The 19,847-nt window shown below is 31.5% G+C and overlaps 1 protein-coding gene across 4 annotated transcripts in view; it reads right to left on the reverse strand.

Moving 5' to 3' along the window:
- LOC128164925 (uncharacterized) overlaps positions 1 to 19,847 on the reverse strand; it is a 93,420-nt gene that overhangs the window by 51,903 nt on the left and 21,670 nt on the right. For all 4 annotated transcript variants that reach the window (XR_008241005.1, XR_008241006.1, XM_052829036.1 and 1 more), the window contains exons 21-26: positions 18,151 to 18,348; positions 17,785 to 18,022; positions 17,601 to 17,697; positions 12,192 to 12,285; positions 8,713 to 8,874; positions 7,805 to 7,960 (exon numbers count right to left, since the gene is read on the reverse strand). Coding sequence is in view for 2 of the 4 variants with exons in the window: in XM_052829036.1 (XP_052684996.1) it covers positions 7,805 to 7,960; positions 8,713 to 8,874; positions 12,192 to 12,285; positions 17,601 to 17,697; positions 17,785 to 18,022; positions 18,151 to 18,348 (945 nt within the window). In the remaining 2 variants the exon portion in view is untranslated. The remainder of the gene's footprint in view (positions 1 to 7,804; positions 7,961 to 8,712; positions 8,875 to 12,191; positions 12,286 to 17,600; positions 17,698 to 17,784; positions 18,023 to 18,150; positions 18,349 to 19,847) is intronic.

Here is a 19,847-nt window from a genome sequence, read left to right on the forward strand (position 1 = left end):
AATTTCGTGGCACGTAAATGTTAAAAAAAACAAGTTTAAATATCTATGACAAAATGTTAAGCTACCATTAAAAATGTATGAAAACAACATAATACGTTGTTAAAAACCTAATACTGGTATCTTTTTGCATAAAAAATAGAAGTAGTTATCACAGGTTGGTATTGAATGTAGTGGTCAAAACAAGGAAATGTGTACATGTATTTCGAACGCATTATGCTACTCATTTTGAACTTATATTTACGTTTAAAGAAATTTAGAACTATTATTGAACCAATAATTTTCAAATTTGCTTTTCCCCAATGCTAAATCTACAACGGTTAACTTCAATATGTGTTATATCTGACTTAGATTTAAATGCTAAAAATCAAATCAAAAATAAGATAAAGAGAATACATTTCCTTGATATGAAAACAAACTGTAATATTTTTTGTTAAACATAATATACATGTAAAAATCTTTTAAAAAAATGACATTTGACAAACAAGATAAACTGTAATATTAGGGTGCATTTTATACCAAAACAAAAACCAAATGATACTCAAAAAATACTATGTATAAACATTAATAATCAAATTTTTTGTCAGAAATGCAACACATAATGATTTCAAATATTCCATGATGTAATTTATAAGCCCAATGATCCCAAACGATACCCCAAAGATCCTCAATGATACCCCAATAAACTCTAATATTACCTAAATACAATACAGTAATCATAAATGTTTCCCAGATATAATAAAATCACCAACTAACACCACAACATGTAATTTATACTACACCGTATTTTATCAACCACCAGATATTATCCCAAATATTAAGCTATATAATCCCAACCAAAGGTTTTTATCATTTGGCAATTATTGTGTTGACATTGAAGTTAATTGGAGTATAAATGCGGATAGTAAAGTCATACGGTTCGTTTAATTGTCATTGGATTCATTTTCTTGAGAAATGTGGTCCATTTGGTATCAAGGGGTTTAACACATGGGTAAATATTGTTGTTGTGTTGCAAGGTATGGGAGCATAATAAGGGTTCATTTTTCATCACAAAGGTTTAGTTTTGAATAAGAAACACATTTGGACTATATTTCAAGTGTATACGAATATTATCTCATACGAGTGGTGTATATTACCCGTGTGATAAACCTTTGCTATATCAAACGGGTGATGCTTTATCAAATACTTCCGGTCCGAACTATTTTTGACACAGCCCCTCGCTTCAACGCTTCAGTAACCTATTTTCGAAGATTTGCAAGTACTTTCAAAATAACTATATCTACTACAAAAATTGATATTAAATGAATTTTGCCAACAATTTAGATTCAAATATGAAGGAAAACACATAACTGCGTAGCACAGGCGTCAGAACCAGGAAGGGGGGGAGCTTAGCACCCACCCCCCCCCCATTTCTTTGCAAAGTTATACATAACCGTAACCAAAAGACCCTTTATTTCTTGTTTCTCAAGATTTTATTTATAAGTTTAGCCCCTTTCCAATATTCAATTTGCTTTGTGTAGTTTATAAAACTGCAAATTACGTTAACTATCAAGGAGTTCATCCTGACGACGCGATGAAGGTTGTGTTCATATACAAGAACTTACCGAAATAATGTTCATTATACTTTTATTCCACCACCAGTAAGCATCCTTATTCACTATTTTCAATTTCGAATCTTTAGGATAGGCCAAGTGTTTGTTTTATAAAACTGTTTGTTTTATAAAACATCAACAACTGTTCCTCGTTCGAGTCAATTCAAACTAACGAGCATTCCCAACTTTGTGTATGTCAACAAACTTGATTATTCAGTTCTTCTGTTCAGTATTTCTATCTAATCAAGTAAATAAGCTCTAAGAAAAATAATTTAGAGCTAAAAAAAAAATTTCAAGGTTTATTTCAGTGAAACTTTACATTAAAACAGTTAGATTTATATCAAAAATGACGTACTAAATTGCATTGCGCAAGGTCACAATAACCGCATAACTCAACGTTGCATCATCGTCTTTGATCTTTGAAAAATCAATTCGGGTCATATGAGGGACTATCTCATAAGCTTCATAATATAAATCAAATTGTATGAGATCAATAGAACATCTATAATTGTGTAATTTTATATTTGCTTTATCCAACTCGTTGAAATGGTTATATTCGCTCGGCAAGCCTCGCGAATATATACACCATTTCAACTCGTTGGATAAAGCAAATATAAAATCACACAATATAGATATCCTCTATTTAGGGCTTTTCGACTTTCGGTCGAAAAGACCTATTGTTATTCTGATGTTTTATTAGGGCTTTTCGACTTTCGGTCGAAAAGACCTATTGTTATTCTGATGTTTTATTATTATTATTATTAGGGCTTTTCGACTTTCGGTCGAAAAGACCTATTGTTATTCTGATGTTTTATTATTATTATTATTATTATTATTCTTTTTCTCGACAGAATTTCCGTCAGCGATTTTTTGAAAACGGAAAGGATTTCAGAAATAAATATACAATAGTCTTATAGCATTTTTAAATGTCACCAGTATGTAAGGTTTTGGACTTCCGGTTTTGGTACTTCCGGTTCACACAAGCAAAACAGTAGAAATTGAATGAATCAATATATTGTTTTTATTTTTAAAGGAAATTCGTTGTAATTTTACAGTTAGATCAATCATGTCGAGTTGTTTAAAAAGTAAAGCAGCGGCGAGTTTCTATCTTTTATCAGTTTTGAGATTTTAGGCCTCAAACTTGAGAAAAGGGGGGATGAAAAAATAAAAAACTCAGAAAAGCTTAGGAATGTTCTAAGACGGATAGATATTGTTTAAATAGATGTAATTAAGATATATTCCAAGTTTCATTAAATAGTATTGAGTACTTCCGGTTTTATGAGCCGATGAAAATTGTCTATGGGAGTTTCTATGTTAAATTGAATTCACGCATGTAACGTTTTCTCAAACAGTTTTCAAGCAAATATTTTTATATTTTGTATTTGCAATGAGGGACCTAATGCGCAGACCGGAAAAGGTCTTGGGAAAAAAATTCCGAAAAATAAGGGAGCTCAAGGGGTCAATATTAAAAACAGCTCTTTAGCTGTAACTTTTTTTTTGTAAATCGGATTTTCAAAATCTTTTCGGTTAATAGTTCAGAATAAAGAGTACAATTTAAAATATATGGTCCGAAGGGGCACTTTTTGACTCCTTATAGGGGTTTTAAGGGTCTGAAAATGATAACTTCACAATTTAATTTCAAGAGTTATCTCGCTTTGCTCAATAAATGATTAGGATAGATTTTGTGTTAATAGGCGTAATTAAGATATATTCAAAGTTTCATTGAATAGTGTCGAGTACTTCCGGTTTTATGAGCCGATGAAAATTGTCTATGGGAGTTTCTATGTTAAATTGAATTCACGCATGTAACGTTTTCTCAAACAGTTTTTAAGCAAATATTTTTATATTTTGTACTTGTAATAAGGGACTCAATGCGCAGACCGGAAAAGGTTTTAGGAAAAAAATTCCGAAAATTGAGGGACCTGAATGGGTCAGTATTAAAACCAGCCCTTTAGCTGTAACTTTTTTCTTACTCATCCAATTTTCAAACTCTTTTCAGTTATTAGTTAAAAATAAAGAGAACAATTCAAAAATTATGGTCCAAAGGGCACTTTTTGACTCCTTATGGGGGTTTTAAGGGCCTGAAAATGATAACTTTATCACATTCTTAAAAATTAAAATTCAAGAGTTACCTCGCTTTGCTCAATGAATGAATAGCATTAGAGCTTTAGGCATACCAAAACACTTGAATCTTAAATGAGTATTTTTTTATATATGAACTTTAAAAACTTTTTTTTTCAAGAAATAAACGATGTACTTGGATAAAAAAAATTCTGAAGTTGTCTTTCTTTTGGCATTTAATTTCTTAAATGTTAACGTGTGGGTATATGCTCATAATATTTTTTTAATTTTTAAAATACAGATTTTGAGAGAAAATATAATAAATTTAAATAAGGGGTTTTAAGGGCTGTCGAAAAGCCCTTCCTTTTTGTTGGAGACAAAAATAGGTCTAGTTATTATTATTCTTTTTCTCGACAGATTTTACGTCAGCGATTTTTTGAAAACGGAAAGGATTTCAGAAATAACAATACATTAGTCTTATAGCGTTTTTAAATGTCACCAGTATGTAAGGTTTTGGATTTCCGGTTCCGGTACTTCCGGTTTACACAAGCAAAATAGTAGAAATTAAATGAATCAATATATTGTTTTTATTTTTAAAGGAAATTCGTTGTAATTTTACAGTTAGATCAACCATGTCGAGTTGTTAAAAAAGTAAAGCGGCGGCGAGTTTCTATCTCTTATCAGTTTTGAGATTTTAGGCCTCAAACTTGAGAAAAGGGGGGATGAAAAAATAAAAAACTCAGAAAAGCTTAGGAATGTTCTTAGACGGATAGGTATTGTTCAAATAGATGTAATTAAGATATATTCCAAGTTTCATTGAATAGTATTGAGTACTTCCGGTTTTATGAGCCGATGAAAATTGTCTATGGGAGTTTCCATGTTAAATTGAATTCACGCATGTAACGTTTTCTCAAACAGTTTTCAAGCAAATATTTTTATATTTTGTATTTGCGATTAGGGACCTAATGCGCAGACCGGAAAAGGTCTTGGGAAAAAAATTCCGAAAAATAAGGGACCTGAAGGGGTCAATATTGAAAACGGCTCTTTAGCTGTAACTTTTTTATTGTTTATCCGATTTTCAAAATCTTTTCGGTTTATAGTTTAAAATAAAGAGTACAATTTAAAAAATATGGTCCGAGGGGGCACTTTTTGACTCCTTATAGGGGTTTTAAGGGTCTGAAAATGATAACTTTATCACAATTCGATTTCAAGAGTTATTTCTCTTTGCTTAATAAATGATTAGGATAGATATTGTGTAAATAGACGTAATTAGGATATATTCCAAGTTTCGTTGAATAGTGTCGAGTACTTCCGGTTTTATGAGCCGATGAAAATTGTCTATGGGAGTTTCTATGTTAAATTGAATTCACGCATGTAACGTTTTCTCAAACAGTTTTTAAGCAAATATTTTTATATTTTGTACCTGTAATAAGGGACTGAATGCACAGACCGGAAAAGGTCTGAGGAAAAAAAATCCAAAAAATAAGGGACCTGAAGGGGTCAGTATTAAAAACAGCCCTTTAGCTATAACTTTTTTATTATTCACCCAATTTTAAAACTCTTTTCAGTTATTAGTTTAAAATAAGGAGTTCAATTTAAAAATTATGGTCCAAAGGGCCAATTTTGACTCCTTATAGGGGTTTTAAGGGCCTGAAAATGATAACTTTATCATATTTTAAAAAAATTAAAATTCAAGAGTTATCTCGCTTTGCTCAATGAATGATTAGCATTAGAGCTTTTGGCATACCAAAACTCTTGAATCTTAAATGCGTACTTTCTTATATAAGAATTTTTAGAACTTTTATTTCAGGAAACAAACGATATAGTTGGATAAAAAATTCTGAAGTTGTCTTTCTTTGGGCATTTAATTTCTTAAATGTTAACGTGTGGGTATATGCTCATGATATTTTCCTCATTTTGAATATACAGATTCTGAGAGAAAATATGATAAATTTAAATAAGGGGTTTTAAGGGCTGTCGAAAAGCCCTTCCTTTTTGTTGGAGACAAAAATAGGTCTAGTTATTATTTTTCTTTTTCTCGACAGAATTTCCGTCAGCGAGTTTTTACAAACGGAAAGGATTTCAGAAATAACTATACAAAAGTCTTATAGCATTTTTAAATGTCACCAGTATGTAAGGTTCTGGACTTCCGGTTCCGGTACTTCCGGTTCACACAAGCAAAATAGTAGAAATTAAATGAATCAATATATTGTTTTTATTTTTAAAGGAAATTCGTTGTAATTTTAGAGTTAGATCAACCATGTCGAGTTGTTTAAAAAGTAAACCGGCGGCGGGTTTCTATTTCTTATCAGTTTTGAGATTTTAAGCCTCAAACTTGAGAAAAGGGGGGATGAAAAAATAAAAAACTCAGAAAAGTTTAGGAATATTCTAAGACGGATATATATTGTTTAAATAGATGTAATTAAGATATATTCCAAGTTTCATTGAATAGTATTGAGTACTTCCGGTTTTATTAGCCGATGAAAATTGTCTATGGGAGTTTCTATGTTAAATTAAATTCACGCATGTAACGTTTTCTCAAACAGTTTTCAAGCAAATATTTTTATATTTTGTATTTGCAATTAGGGACCTAATGCGCAGACCGGAAAAGGTCTTGGGAAAAAAATTCTGAAAAATAAAGGACCTGAAGGGGTCAATATTAAAAACGGCTCTTTAGCTGTAACTTTTTTATTGTTTATCCGATTTTCAAAATCTTTTCGGTTTATAGTTCACTATAAAGAGTACAATATAAAAAATATGGTCCGAGGGGGCACTTTTTGACTCCTTATAGGGGTTTTAAGGGTCTGAAAATGATAACTTTATCGCAATTCAATTTCAAGAGTTATCTCGCTTTGCTCAATAAATGATTAGGATAGATATTGTGTTAATAGACGTAATTAAGATATATTCCAAGTTTCGTTGAATAGTGTCTAGTACTTCCGGTTTTATGAGCCGATGAAAATTGTCTATGGGAGTTTCTATGTTAAATTGAATTCACGCATGTAACGTTTTCTCAAACAGTTTTTAAGCAAATATTTTTATATTTTGTACCTATAATAAGGGACTAAATGCACAGACCGGAAAAGGTCTGAGGAAAAAAATTCCGAAAAATAAGGGACCTGAAGTGGTCAGTATTAAAAACAGCCCTTTAGCTATAACTTTTTCATTACTCACCCAATATTTATACTCTTTTCAGTTATTAGTTTAGAATAAAGAGTACAATTTAAAAATCATGGTCCAAAGGTCCACTTTTTGACTCCTTATAGGGGTTTTAAGGGCCTCAAAATGATAACTTTATCACATTTTAAAAAAAATTAAAATTCAAGAGTTATCTCGCTTTGCTCAATGAATGATTAGCATTAGAGCTTTTGGCATACCAAAACTCTTGAATCTTAAATGAGTACTTTCTTATATAAGAATTTTTAGAACTTTTATTTCAGGAAACAAACGATATAGTTGGATAAAAGATTCTGAAGTTGTCTTTCTTTGGGCATTTAATATCTTAAATGTTAACGTGTGGGTATATGCTCATGATATTTTCCTATTTTTTAATATACAGATTCTATGAGAGAAAATACGATAAATTTAATTAAGGGGTTTTAAGGGCTGTCGAAAAGCCCTTCCTTTTTGTTGGAGACAAAAATAGGTCTAGTTATCTCTGTTCTTTGGTAGTGTGAAAATTTAACCTAATAAAGGTAAACAAGGTGCACAAATTTAAAATTAAAGTTTATTGTGGTATTTTTAAGGTTCATTAATATATAAAGTCATCAATGGTACACTGGGGTACCAGTGGAGTGCATACTAGCTTTAAGCATTATTGGAGTTCAATAGGGTGTAATTTAGGTACCTTGTGTTAAAAAAAACCGCATTCCTCACTCCATAACCCAGGTAAAAAATAGTCTCATTGGCTAACAATAAGAGTGTGTAAAAATAAATGAATAACTGAGTAACATTATTATTTTTACACCAGTTCATCTATCTATATATGCATTTGATTATTTAGCAAAAAAAATTTTTTGGTCCAACCTAAACAGGGAAAATAAAAATTGCTTCTCAAATTACCCACAATACAGAAAAGTAAAAGTGTACGCCGCACTCATATAATCAGTTTTTGTTAGCAATAGAAGTAGAAATTAACAACTTCGAACACTTACAATAACATTGTGAAGAGTCGTTTGTTCCTTGGCCAGCCGTTGATGTACCCAACTGACAAGGCAAGCAGTAATCTTTGCCGGTCACGTTTTGGTAGAAATGTTTTGGACAGACAGAACATTTTGAAGTATTCCAAAACTCTCCAACCGAGCAATCATCTTGTAAAAAAAAACATTTTTGTAAGGAATTCTGAGTATTATGTTGAAAATTTAGACCTTCCCTGAATAAATCAATATTAAGACGAAAGAAATTTCTTGATCACAGATTACCTTATAGTCTGTCCCAAGATATTTATGCTGCATATTTGGACGATTTTTAATAAAAATACACATACCTGTGTAAGAAGTGCAACTGAAATCGATGAAAGGGGAAAATTTAGAAGAATAATTTTATATACACATTATCATTTTCCCTGGTAAAAATTCACAGAAACGAAAAACAGATTTCCTACGGAGATTTATAATGGGGAATGTTAACATCTTTTCTCCATTCGGAAGTTATGGCTGATGCAATGCAAAATCCCCGAAGCCTATCTTTTTTTAGCCGTGTATTGAAACCTGACAAGCCAGAGGGGGCGTAATAAAAGGGGAATCTTGGGATGTTTTCATACTATTGAATGAACATCGTCTGAATAAATCCGAACATGTGGTCTTAACGCATAGAATTGATCAGTAGAAATTACATGCATGAGCGTTAGCCCATAATAAATTTAGTTATCAATATCCATTTTGAATATATGTTCAGGGTCTGTTTTATATTACACGCATATTTGTCAATACAAAATTTAAAACTCATATATATCTAAAGTCTGTCCCAAGATATTTTTGCCGCATATTTTTTAAAAATTATTCGATATTTATAAATACCTTGTTATTGTTGTAAATTATTTACTCATTTTTCAAAGACATACCGACACAATTACCGCTGGCTGTATATCCGACACCAAGTGTAATTTTGCCTTGTTCACAGCTTGTACATTCTGTTAATCCAGTAAAATTTGCATACGTTCCAACAGGACAGAATTCACAGTTCTGACTGGAACTGTTGTAGAATGTTCCCATGCTACATGCAACTAAAAGCAGAGTAATATTGTAGTCTCTGAGAAATGTACATATAATGGTAATTTTCTAACGTAAGTGGTTTTTAAGTTATATGATCAGATTTCATTGTAGTGCAGTTTGGGGAGGGGGTTGAAAAAATAAATAGCTTACGGAAAAGTTTTTTTGAGGTGTGATTGCATCATTTATTAATTTTTTAATAACACAATAAAACAATGCTACCAAATAAACGATATATTTGAGATATATATTTTTTAAAGATACAAATAACACTTTTAAAAAGCTATTCTACATTTTTTAATATAAGCCTTTGATTTAAGAAACGAATTTAATAATATTCTTTTGATTAACATAGCAAAGGAAAAATTTACCGGAAAACATCATCGATGCAAAAAAAACGTAAATTAGAAGTAAATAGTAATTGAAGTAACGCGTCAATTGAAAGGGTGATATTACATACATGTACCTGAAGGAGTTGTACCACCTCTCTATTCAATTTGAAAGGGTGATATTAGCTTTTCCAATAGGTAACTTCACTTTTATATTTTAAAGAGTTGATAACACATATTTATATTTGTGATACAACCTATATGTATTAAAATATGTGATATTACCTTTTAGCATTTATTGGTATGAGACACCTCAATATTGTGACTTACTTCTTATCGAAGTAAAAAAATAAAATCAAGTATAATCTGATGGGGTTATTTTCCGCAATCATTACCTTACATTGAAGGGCACTGAGTTAGAGCGTTACCTACTGATCTGTACGTTATGAGTTCGAAACCCACTGGGACTTTTATAATCATTACCTTTCAAAAAAAATTAAACTCAATTTTTGGTCAAATTTTGTAAAATTTGAAAATTCTAAACCAATGAAAGAATTTTAATTATAATGTACTTTTATCTACAATAATATCGACAGGCATCTTCGCTAGCCAATGGTTTTCGGTCCAATTTGCTCCCAATAAACCCTTGGCGGATTTCAATACGAAAACTCGGTGACAAGCTCCGTTTCATGATTGGCTGCAACTGCGAGTAGCTGATCCAATCGCAGTGCTTGTAAGTATAAAATTTAAAAGAAAACACATGTGTGATCTTTGGTAAAACATTCGGTACTTTTAACAAGTTGAGACACAAGTTCCCGAGTACAGTGCCTCTCCTAAAAAACTTATATATTTTACTGGGATTGAACATAGTTCTACAAACTTGTCAAGGGTTGCGTGATAGCATGGGAAATAAACATGGCGAATGTAGAAGTTGCCTATCCCGTTAGTATATACGTTCCTGTTTATGGTTATTGCTTTTAAAGGTTCAATAAGCTATGTTTTATTTAATTTCTTTTGTCCGCAATATTCACGACAACGATACCTGGTTTTATTGCATGAAAGCTTTCATATAAATCGGCGACTTTTTCACTCCCAGTACAGGTCCTTACAAAACACTATGAATAAAACATCAAGTGCTTTCCCTAGATTATAAATTAATTTGTATTTAATCACTGTTAATAGAATCGTTTATTATGTTCCGATATTTGTTAGTCAACATGTTTTCAAGTTGTATTAATGCCATGATGTGCATATAACCCGTTGTTTATTTCGATTAAAATGTATGTATGCAAGGGGCGCAACTCAAGTTGTTCGCTAGATAGCGCCATCACATCACCGAGTTTTCGTAATGAAATCCGCCAAGGGTTTATTGGGAGCAAAGTGGACCGAAAACCCTTGGCTAGCGAAGATGATCGACAGGTGTCCCAAACCACCTTAAAGGGACTTGGACACGATTTGACTTAAAATTTTCTCAAGTTATTTTCCCTCTTCAATGTTGATACTAATAAAAAGAGAAATTTATAATGCTATGTCAAAATTTGAAAGTCAAATATCGTTGTAAGAAATATACCGATTTCATATATCTTTGTTTTGAAAACAAATCTCGAATATAGTCATTTTTACATATGTGTTGTATTGGTGTAAGTTTTGTTCAAATGTATCTTTCTTTTGTTGATAATAGTATTTATGAAGATATTGAATTAGTTTAAATTGTTGTTTACATGCCTTTTTGTCTACGAAATGGTAATTCTTTACATTACATTTTTGTAAACAACTATAAGACTCGAGCTTTGTTTACATAACAACCAATTCTTACCTATGTATCTTGCTTGTAACTTGACTTTAACATTCAATATTTTGGTCAATCATTTAAAATGCACCAGTTAACCATTTTATACATAAAAAATAAAAATAAAATTTTTGATCTCAAATCGTGTCCAAGTCCCTTTAAACAATGCATGATTTCTTTTTGTAGACGTTTGCTTAAAAAAAATAAAATAACAATAAAGTCACCTCTGTGATGTTTCGATAGTAAATATGTTAATTGCAAGACAACGTTTTTGAAACATGGATTGCGGTTGCTGAATTTAATAAAAAACAAAAACCTTTTAACTCGGTAAAATAAAGTGCTATGGACAATGCAATTTTAGCATAAATAGAATAATTATGACCTTGCCGCCATTTTAAACTTCTCGCTTCTGGCTCACGTAGAAGTAACAGATAAGTTTATACAAACGTAAAAAAAAACATGTGTGTCTATGTGGTTCGATTTTAACTATTATAAAAATCTATTTTTCTTTAAAAAATTAAATATTGAAATATATATATATATATATATATATAGATATATATATATATATATATATATATATATATATATATATATATATATATATATATATATATATATCGAATAGGTGACATCACTAAATTACAATTAATACCAAAAACGGCGCCTTAAATATTTCTGCTGCTCTAAACACACAAGGGTGCACAAGCAATACGATGCTGTGAGCATTCTAAATTTTCATGGCTAATTATGTACGTATGTAAATATAAAACCTACTATCGCTTTAGAATTAGACCAGCAGTGTTACCATGACAATTTAGATATATATGAAAAAAAATCATTTCGAAAAGCCAACCTCAAGGTATGTTGATATTGGGCTCAAACATTAAGTAGACAAAATCGTGAAAAGACTCTTAATTTTCTGCTACGTAAATTAATTTATATTTATTGTATATCTTTTAAGGTTATATTTCATTTTCTATATCTAAAGTTACACGAGACTCGGTTACAATTAAAATTTTTGAGATTCTCGTTCTATAAATAGTTCTATAACGTTAACGATTTCCTCAAAATGTCTCTCGGGTCTTTTATTGGCGTTTATTGTAACATATTATATTATTGTAACATGCTAAATTATAACACGATATTGGCGTACCATTTGATGCCATAAAACCCGGTTAAAATTAAAGAAATAATGATAGGCAAGACCTACTACACGTTCCTTCAATAAGCATGAAACCATCTGGGCATGACAACGTATTCGTTATCACTACTTGATTTTTCAGCATCTTTGCTCCACCAATGTCCTGTAAAAAGGAATAATTTACAAATCCATTGATAGTTTTTCTAGGACAAATATAGGGATTTCTCTTGTGGGTCAGCAGTATTTACGTGTAAACAACATTCAGTTTTCAGTTAAAGCCCGAAACTGACCCATGCTGTTGCCAAAAGATACAGCTGTATAAAAGCAATAAATATGAGATTTTACATGTTGTTTTGTATGCAAATTATGCATATAACAACAGCACAATGCTTTTTAATTATTTAAAACAGCTGTCAAACTGCCCAGCTGCAGACTTATTTTGAAGATTTCAAAATCTGAAAAAATATGAAGGGGGTTCATTTTTGTTCTCGCTACCTCTCTAACTTTAAAGAAAGTGAACATGAAAAAATAATCGTTGCTTAATAAATTTTAAAAGCCTTTAAAAAACTTTAAAATGAGGTCTGTAACTTTTTTGTTTATTTCTATCATGAGATTTTATCAATTTAACACACTCAATGAAAGGTTTATGGAGGTAATCCATTTTCCCCAGCATGCATCTTATCTCTGACGTACATAAGCCACATAGCTGCTGTTAACTGGGTCAATGATGGAACAAGTTACAAAGAAACATTTTGCTTAGATGTGCAGCAAAATTTTGTACTGTCATGAGAGGACGTTAGATAACTATACATGATTTGTGCAAAAAATGAAGATTAATTGTTAAATATGAGACCATTTCACAAATATTGTTTGTTAAATATGAGACCATGGCATTCCAGATGTTTGTACGGAGATGTGGCAGTCAGTGTTTACATAAATAAAATGCTCTTTGTAGATTTCAAATCAATGTAAAAAATTTTTTTGGTGGGGTTTCTTACCGTTACTTTTTATTTAAATGCTCCAAAAATCTTCCTCTCTGTTTTGTTCTTATCTTAAATTAGATATGATATAATGATACGGATGCCGGTTTCGTTTGTGCTATCTGAAGAATAACAGAACTAAGTAACATTTTAAAAATCAGGATGCTGATCAATGCACCTTGTGTGCTCATTTATGTAGCACACATAATGATCAAACTCATAACAACAACTTTAGAAATTCCTGAGTGCAAGAAAATATAGGTCACAATAACACTGATCTAGGGACATTCCATTCTAGTTACATGTCACATTATCTGCTGGTGAAAATGTATCATTCAAGATCCAAAATATTTCTCCATAAACCCTGTTTCAAAATGACAACTCTTAACATCCATTTCAAGTTTCAATTTACATTTTGATGATACAATTTTATCTCTGTTATTAAGCGTGTGTACAAATACAATGTGTCTCACTGACGTCAAAATCGGTCCTGTCCTCTCTTAGATGCTTAGAGATAACACAGCAGGGAGGTAATAATTTAAACAATATGACAGCGCTCATGGATTGCAAACATTAGTTATTCTAAGTGGTATATCTTCTTACTGAAGAAAGCTGTGACTAAATGGTTTATGTCAGATTTTCCCATTCTAAATGTCCGTGAAAACCGATAATGAATCTGGTATTTTCCTTTCTTTAATTTTATTTTTTACATGCATCTATTAATTAATCAAAATTCTACTAAATGTGACGAAACAATAACTTCGGACAGACTATTTAATGCTTTCTTAAAAATGCGTCTTTTCTGTCAGGGTTTTCTTTCTTTTTTTCTGTTAGAAATAGAACACTGTGTGTAGTATAATGTAACATATTGCTTCTCTTCGGTAATTGTACAGCAGTGTATTATGCGTTCATTTAAAAATAATTAATTTTTCCGTTACCCGTTATGTTACAAGTAAACGTGAATACTTTAAGTAATAGTTGTTTTATATTTATTTTATTGCTAAACTATTGTCTCTATTTTGAGTTTTAAAACACATCCAGACTATGTTGAACCTCTACTAGACCCTAGTGATTATCACATAAATAAATCTGAAACACTCTTACACTGCTTCAATGCAAACTGGAAAGCAAAGACACATTGGAGAAAAAAATATGAAAATTATGTATAACATAACACTACACATGTAGCTTAATTCAACATCATATATACAAGTATTATACCAATCAAATTTTGTTCGAAATGATTTTTTTCATATATTTTCTTTGTAAAACGCAATCAGTCCCCCACCTTATCCCTCCGCTTATCTGGGATTTGGGGGATTTTCATGTTTTTATTTACAATGTAGGCAACCTGATAATCTGAATAGACAAACTTAACAATAAATGCTCCTGTCTACCTTACAGATGGTACACAGAAGTAATGATTGGCTTAGTGGTTTCAGACAGCTTATTGTACGAATATTTACCAACATACAGCGGCAGAAGATCATTTATGTGACTAAGTTGGGCTTAAAACAAAACTTGTTTATAGTGAATACTTGTTAATTAAGGTCAACATCTAGTAAATTAAAGGTGGCTATATGTTTATGAAATTCAAGATGTAAATTCTCTCAATAATGCTTTGTAGCATTATCTTTGTTTGATAGGGTGTATCGCGGCTTAATTAATCTTTAAACGCAATGGTAAACATGTTTTAAACTGTCATTTTCTATGAAACTAGACTTTGACCCGTGTGTGCACGGGTTGACATTGCATATCGGACATTTACGAAATAGGCCATAGCAATAACAATAAACGGAAGACCTTAATTGGTAATCTTCAAGTACCAATGATGTTTAAAATATGTAAAACAAATGACAGTATTCTTCCGATTTCTCGGTATTAAAGACCAAAAATTCGAGTCTATTATTTAATATAGTAGTATAGATATGAAGGAAATTAATTCTTTTATTCATTTTTTACTGATGAAATAAATCTAGAATGCCTAGGTTTCTCCACAAACGATATTAAACGTGCACTTGACCTATTTAAAATGATGTCATATTGTATAGAGGTTTTGAGATTACTTCTCCGATGATTTAGTGTAGACAAACTATGTCAGTTTCTATTTAATAATTTTAATGTCGTAAAGAACGGGGGAAATATTCATGAAATCAATCATGACGTCATAATGGCCATAGACACTCTGGAATCATTGAGAAGATTTTGACCTTAATGCAGTTGGGAAAGCGAACAAGTAAATGACATCAGAACGTGAAGGAAAAAAGAATTCGTGACAACCTAAAAACAAGAGGCCCACGGGCCACATCGCTCACCTGAACAACAATAAGAATGATAAAATCAACTTCATGGAGTCATAATACAAAATATCTGGACAATGTCGTACTATATATATATACATGTAGATCCTATACAAAAAATCTGTTTCCTCCTGAATATTCTTATATTTATGTTCAAGTCCCTTTTCTAACAAGATGATTTTATAGTCATATCACATTGAGCACTGCAGTTCTCAAAAAGACCCTTAACAATTGTTTATATACAGGATATCAACCTACATCAAACTCTGAACCCCTTGTGAGGCCCAATAATTGTCCACGGGACAAAGTTTAAACAATTTTAAGCAATCAGCAATATATAAAAATGATTGCATATAAGTAAAAGCATATAAATTAACATTTCTCAGTTTGTGTGAATAACCAAATTTTTTCCTTTGTACAACTGAATCCCCAAAGCGACTCCACACTACCCCTAAAGATGATTTGAGCAAATTTGAATCGACGCTATCTGAAGTTGCTTTCACTAAAGTTAAAGATATTTTTCTTTATATTCCTGTGTAAAAATGTAAAAAAAAAATATCCCCACTTATGACCCCATCCTAGCCCCCGGGAATCATGATTTGAATATACTTGAAATCTCACTACCTGACGATGCTTCCAATTAGGTTTCAGCTTTCCTGCACAAATGGTATTTGAGAAGAAGATTTACTCTATATATCATGTCACAGGATTAATTATTTTAGTTAATTAGTAATCATATTTGCGTTCATGTTGTTTTCATTTCCCATTGTTCATTTGTTTACGTTCACACCGCTTCATTCATTCATAGTATGATAGTAGTACGAGAGGTCACGTGGTTACGTTTGGCGGGTGGATCAGTGAATGAATGGGTGTGTTAGACTGGTTTTTCGGGTTTGAGTGAGTGAGTGCGCATGTCCGTTTGCTTAATCTAACTTTGAGCACGAACTTTAATTCAGAATCATGACGCCATCCAAGACAGACGGTTGAAATTTTAAACTTCATAGTTTTTCAACCCGACTTTATATTAGTTCATTTTCCTGTTATACTTGGTGAGTCATTTTAATCAAATATATGTAATTTAAATATTATTTAGCTAAAGATAAATTTAATGAGTGAATGTAGAGAAAGAGAGTGTTTTAGTAATATTATAATTGTATATGATTATAGATCACCTAGATGTTCATGTGGAAAGATTTATTTGATTCACAAATACGACAATAAATATCTAAAGCGTCGTTCTTAAGAGTTCTTCTTAATTGTTCCCAAATGTAGCCCAGAATATAAAATATATCAGCTACCCCTTGACAATCATATGTAAAATTTGACCCATCATTGTGGCCCCGGCCGATCCTACCCCGAGGGTAATGATTTTAACAACCTTGAATTTACTCCAGCTAATGATGCTTCCATATAAGATTCATCTTGCCATGTCAAATGGTTCTTGAGAAGAAATTTTTATAGATTTAATCTATATATTCATATGTAAAAAGTCGACCTCCATTGAAGCCCCACCCTACCCCCAAGGATCATGAGTTTCACAACTTTGAATCTACACTTCCTGAGGATGCTTCCACACAAGTGTCATTTTTCCTGGCCTAATGGTTTCTGAGAAGAAGATTTTTAAAGCTTTACTATATATATTCCTATGTAAAAAGTCAACCCCCAATTGCGGCCCCATGCTACCCCCGAGTATCACATTTTAACAACTTTGAATCTACACTACCTGAGGATGTTTCCACACCACAAATTTTTCTAGCTTAATGGTTCGTGAGAAGAAGATATTTGAAAAAAATTTGAAAATTTTCAATAATGCTTAATTATCTCCCTTTGCAAAAGAGCGTGGTCCTGAATTTTATAAACTTTGAACCCCCGTAGCCTAAGAATGCTCTGTGTCAAGTTTGATTGAAATTGGCCCAGTGTTTCTGGAGAAGATGTTGAAAATGTGAAATGTTTACAGACAGACGGATAGACAGACAGACGGACGACAGACAAAATGTGATTAGAATAGCTCACTTGAGCTTTCAGCTCAGGTGAGCTGAAAATTTATTGTGTTATGCTAGTCCCTAATTAAATACTATATATCTTAAATTTTTCAATTTCTACGGCAACTATGTCAATATAGCAGACTTTTTTTTCTTAATAACTCAGTAACGAAATCATTTTATCATTAATTTGAATAGAAAGAATTAAGGTTTTACCTTAGCATTAAATGCATCCTCGTCAAATATCAGAATTGTGATGACCTCTGTAGGTGTGAAAATTACAAACCCAACAGCTTTCTTTGTAATTGAGTTTCTACAGAAAGGAACACACACTATAAATATAAATTTTTCTCTTTTTTAAATAGAGACATCAAAACTATTAATGGAAAGTTTGTCAAACCTTAGGTTTCTTATCTTCAAAGCAACTTTTAATTGTTTGCTGACAGGAACACAAACAGATGAGATTTGGACATTTTCACAGGCACTTGTCGAGCATACAGTATTCCAAACATTAAAAACACCATTCTTAAAATCTTCCATAAGCTTGATTTTCATTGCTGTTTCATAAGGTTCACTGCAAGTAACTTCTAAAGAATACACCATTGACACATCTATCTGAACTGTTGTAGACGTTTTGTCTGTAAAATTTACAATCATGAGTATAAATCCTTTGTTTATTTCACATGTAAAAGATGAAAAAAGCATTTTTTTTTCCCAAACACGTTTCTGGGAGTGATATTTTCGTAAAACCATTTTCCTGACTTACCTCCACAGGAAGGCAACACAATTTTCTCTTGAGGTTTAAGTGGATTGTACACACCAAGTTCTGAACAGGGTATATATTTGGGAGCAGGTAGAGATAACTGTTGATTACTAGGACATTCCAATTTACAAATATCTCCATTGGAACCAGAACAGTATTTAACTGTTGAAGATGTTCTTGGAACAGGACATTCATCATTATCTGATGTACTATGTAAATACATTTAAGAACATAGTTTACATTACAAAAACAATAAAAGAAGCATATATCTAATATCAAAGAACATCGGATCTTAAGAGCATTATAGAAAATAATTTAGCAAATCATAGCATATTACTTGCTAACACGAACTTTCAAAACAACTACGAATTTTAAACTTTAGACATAATAATTTGTCATAAGGATTTTTAAAATTTGTCACATTGTTTTAATGTTACCCCATGGTATATAAAGAAGACAAATGTGGCTGGTCTGAGCAGGAATCGGTTGATCTTACTGTTTTATAATTTTAACCTTAGAGGCATTTGGCCGGGACATATTTCTTTGATGACACAAGCATTATTTCAAAATTTATGAACTATTATATCTTAGTTGCTTTCCTTTAAAGTTACGTCCAAGGTCAGATAACTTTTTATCTTATGATAAACAGATTCCTCTTCTAACTCAAAGAATCCTTTTCCATGTGTTTAGTTAACAAAAATTCCAAACAAGAGGCCATAAGCCACATCACTAACATGATCAAATCAGCTTAATAAAACAAAATATCTAGAAAATGTAATATATCACATTGATCCTGTATAAATAAAAATCCATTTTCCAGTCGATATTCTCATGATTATAATCAAGTCCATTTACTAAAAGGATTATTTTGTAGTCTAATCACATGTTGAGCATTACAGTTCTCAAAAAGATCCTAAACAATTGTTTATTTATGGGTTTATTTAACCCTACATCAAACTCTAAAGCCCTTGTGAATCCAAATAATAGTACATGGACCAAAGTCGGAACAATTTTAAAAAATCAGCAATATGTCTAAATGCTTACATCTTAGTAAAACCGTAATATAAAATAACATTTCAGTTTTTGTGAATAATCTAAATTGTAAAAAATTGACCCCCAATGTGGCCCCAACTTACTCCTCAAGATTTTAATTTGAACAAATTTGAATCTACAGTATCTGAGGTTGCTTTCACTAAAGTGTTGCTAAACTAAATTTTGATTTCCGGACGAAAATGTTCTTGAGAAGAAGACTTTTTAAAATTACTCAATTTTTTTTCAATAATTCCTAATTATCTCCCCCTTAAAAGGGCGTAGTCCTTGAATTCGGTTTGCTTAAGAATGCTTTGTGTCATATTTTGGTTAAAATTGGTTTTGTGGTTCCGGAAACGATGTTGAAAATGTGAAAAGTTTATGGACAGACAGACAGTCGGACGACAGACAAAATGTCAGCAGAAAAGCTCGTGAGCTCAAGTGAGCTGGTAATGAACATATAGATTTTTTGTTATTTCTTATTCCTGCAATTAATTATTAAAATATAGCCTAAGCTTCAGGGCATCAGAGCAATAGGTTTTATCATCAACTTACTTTCTAGTGCCATATTTTATATTCTTTCTAGTGCCATATTTTATATTCAGCTTGAGAAAATATAACTTGCAACATTATAATGTATATGATTCCCAATTATGGAAGAATAATACACT

Source organism: Crassostrea angulata, chromosome 10, assembly GCF_025612915.1.
Source record: "Crassostrea angulata isolate pt1a10 chromosome 10, ASM2561291v2, whole genome shotgun sequence".
In the NCBI taxonomy this organism is placed as follows: Eukaryota; Metazoa; Mollusca; class Bivalvia; order Ostreida; family Ostreidae; genus Magallana; species Magallana angulata.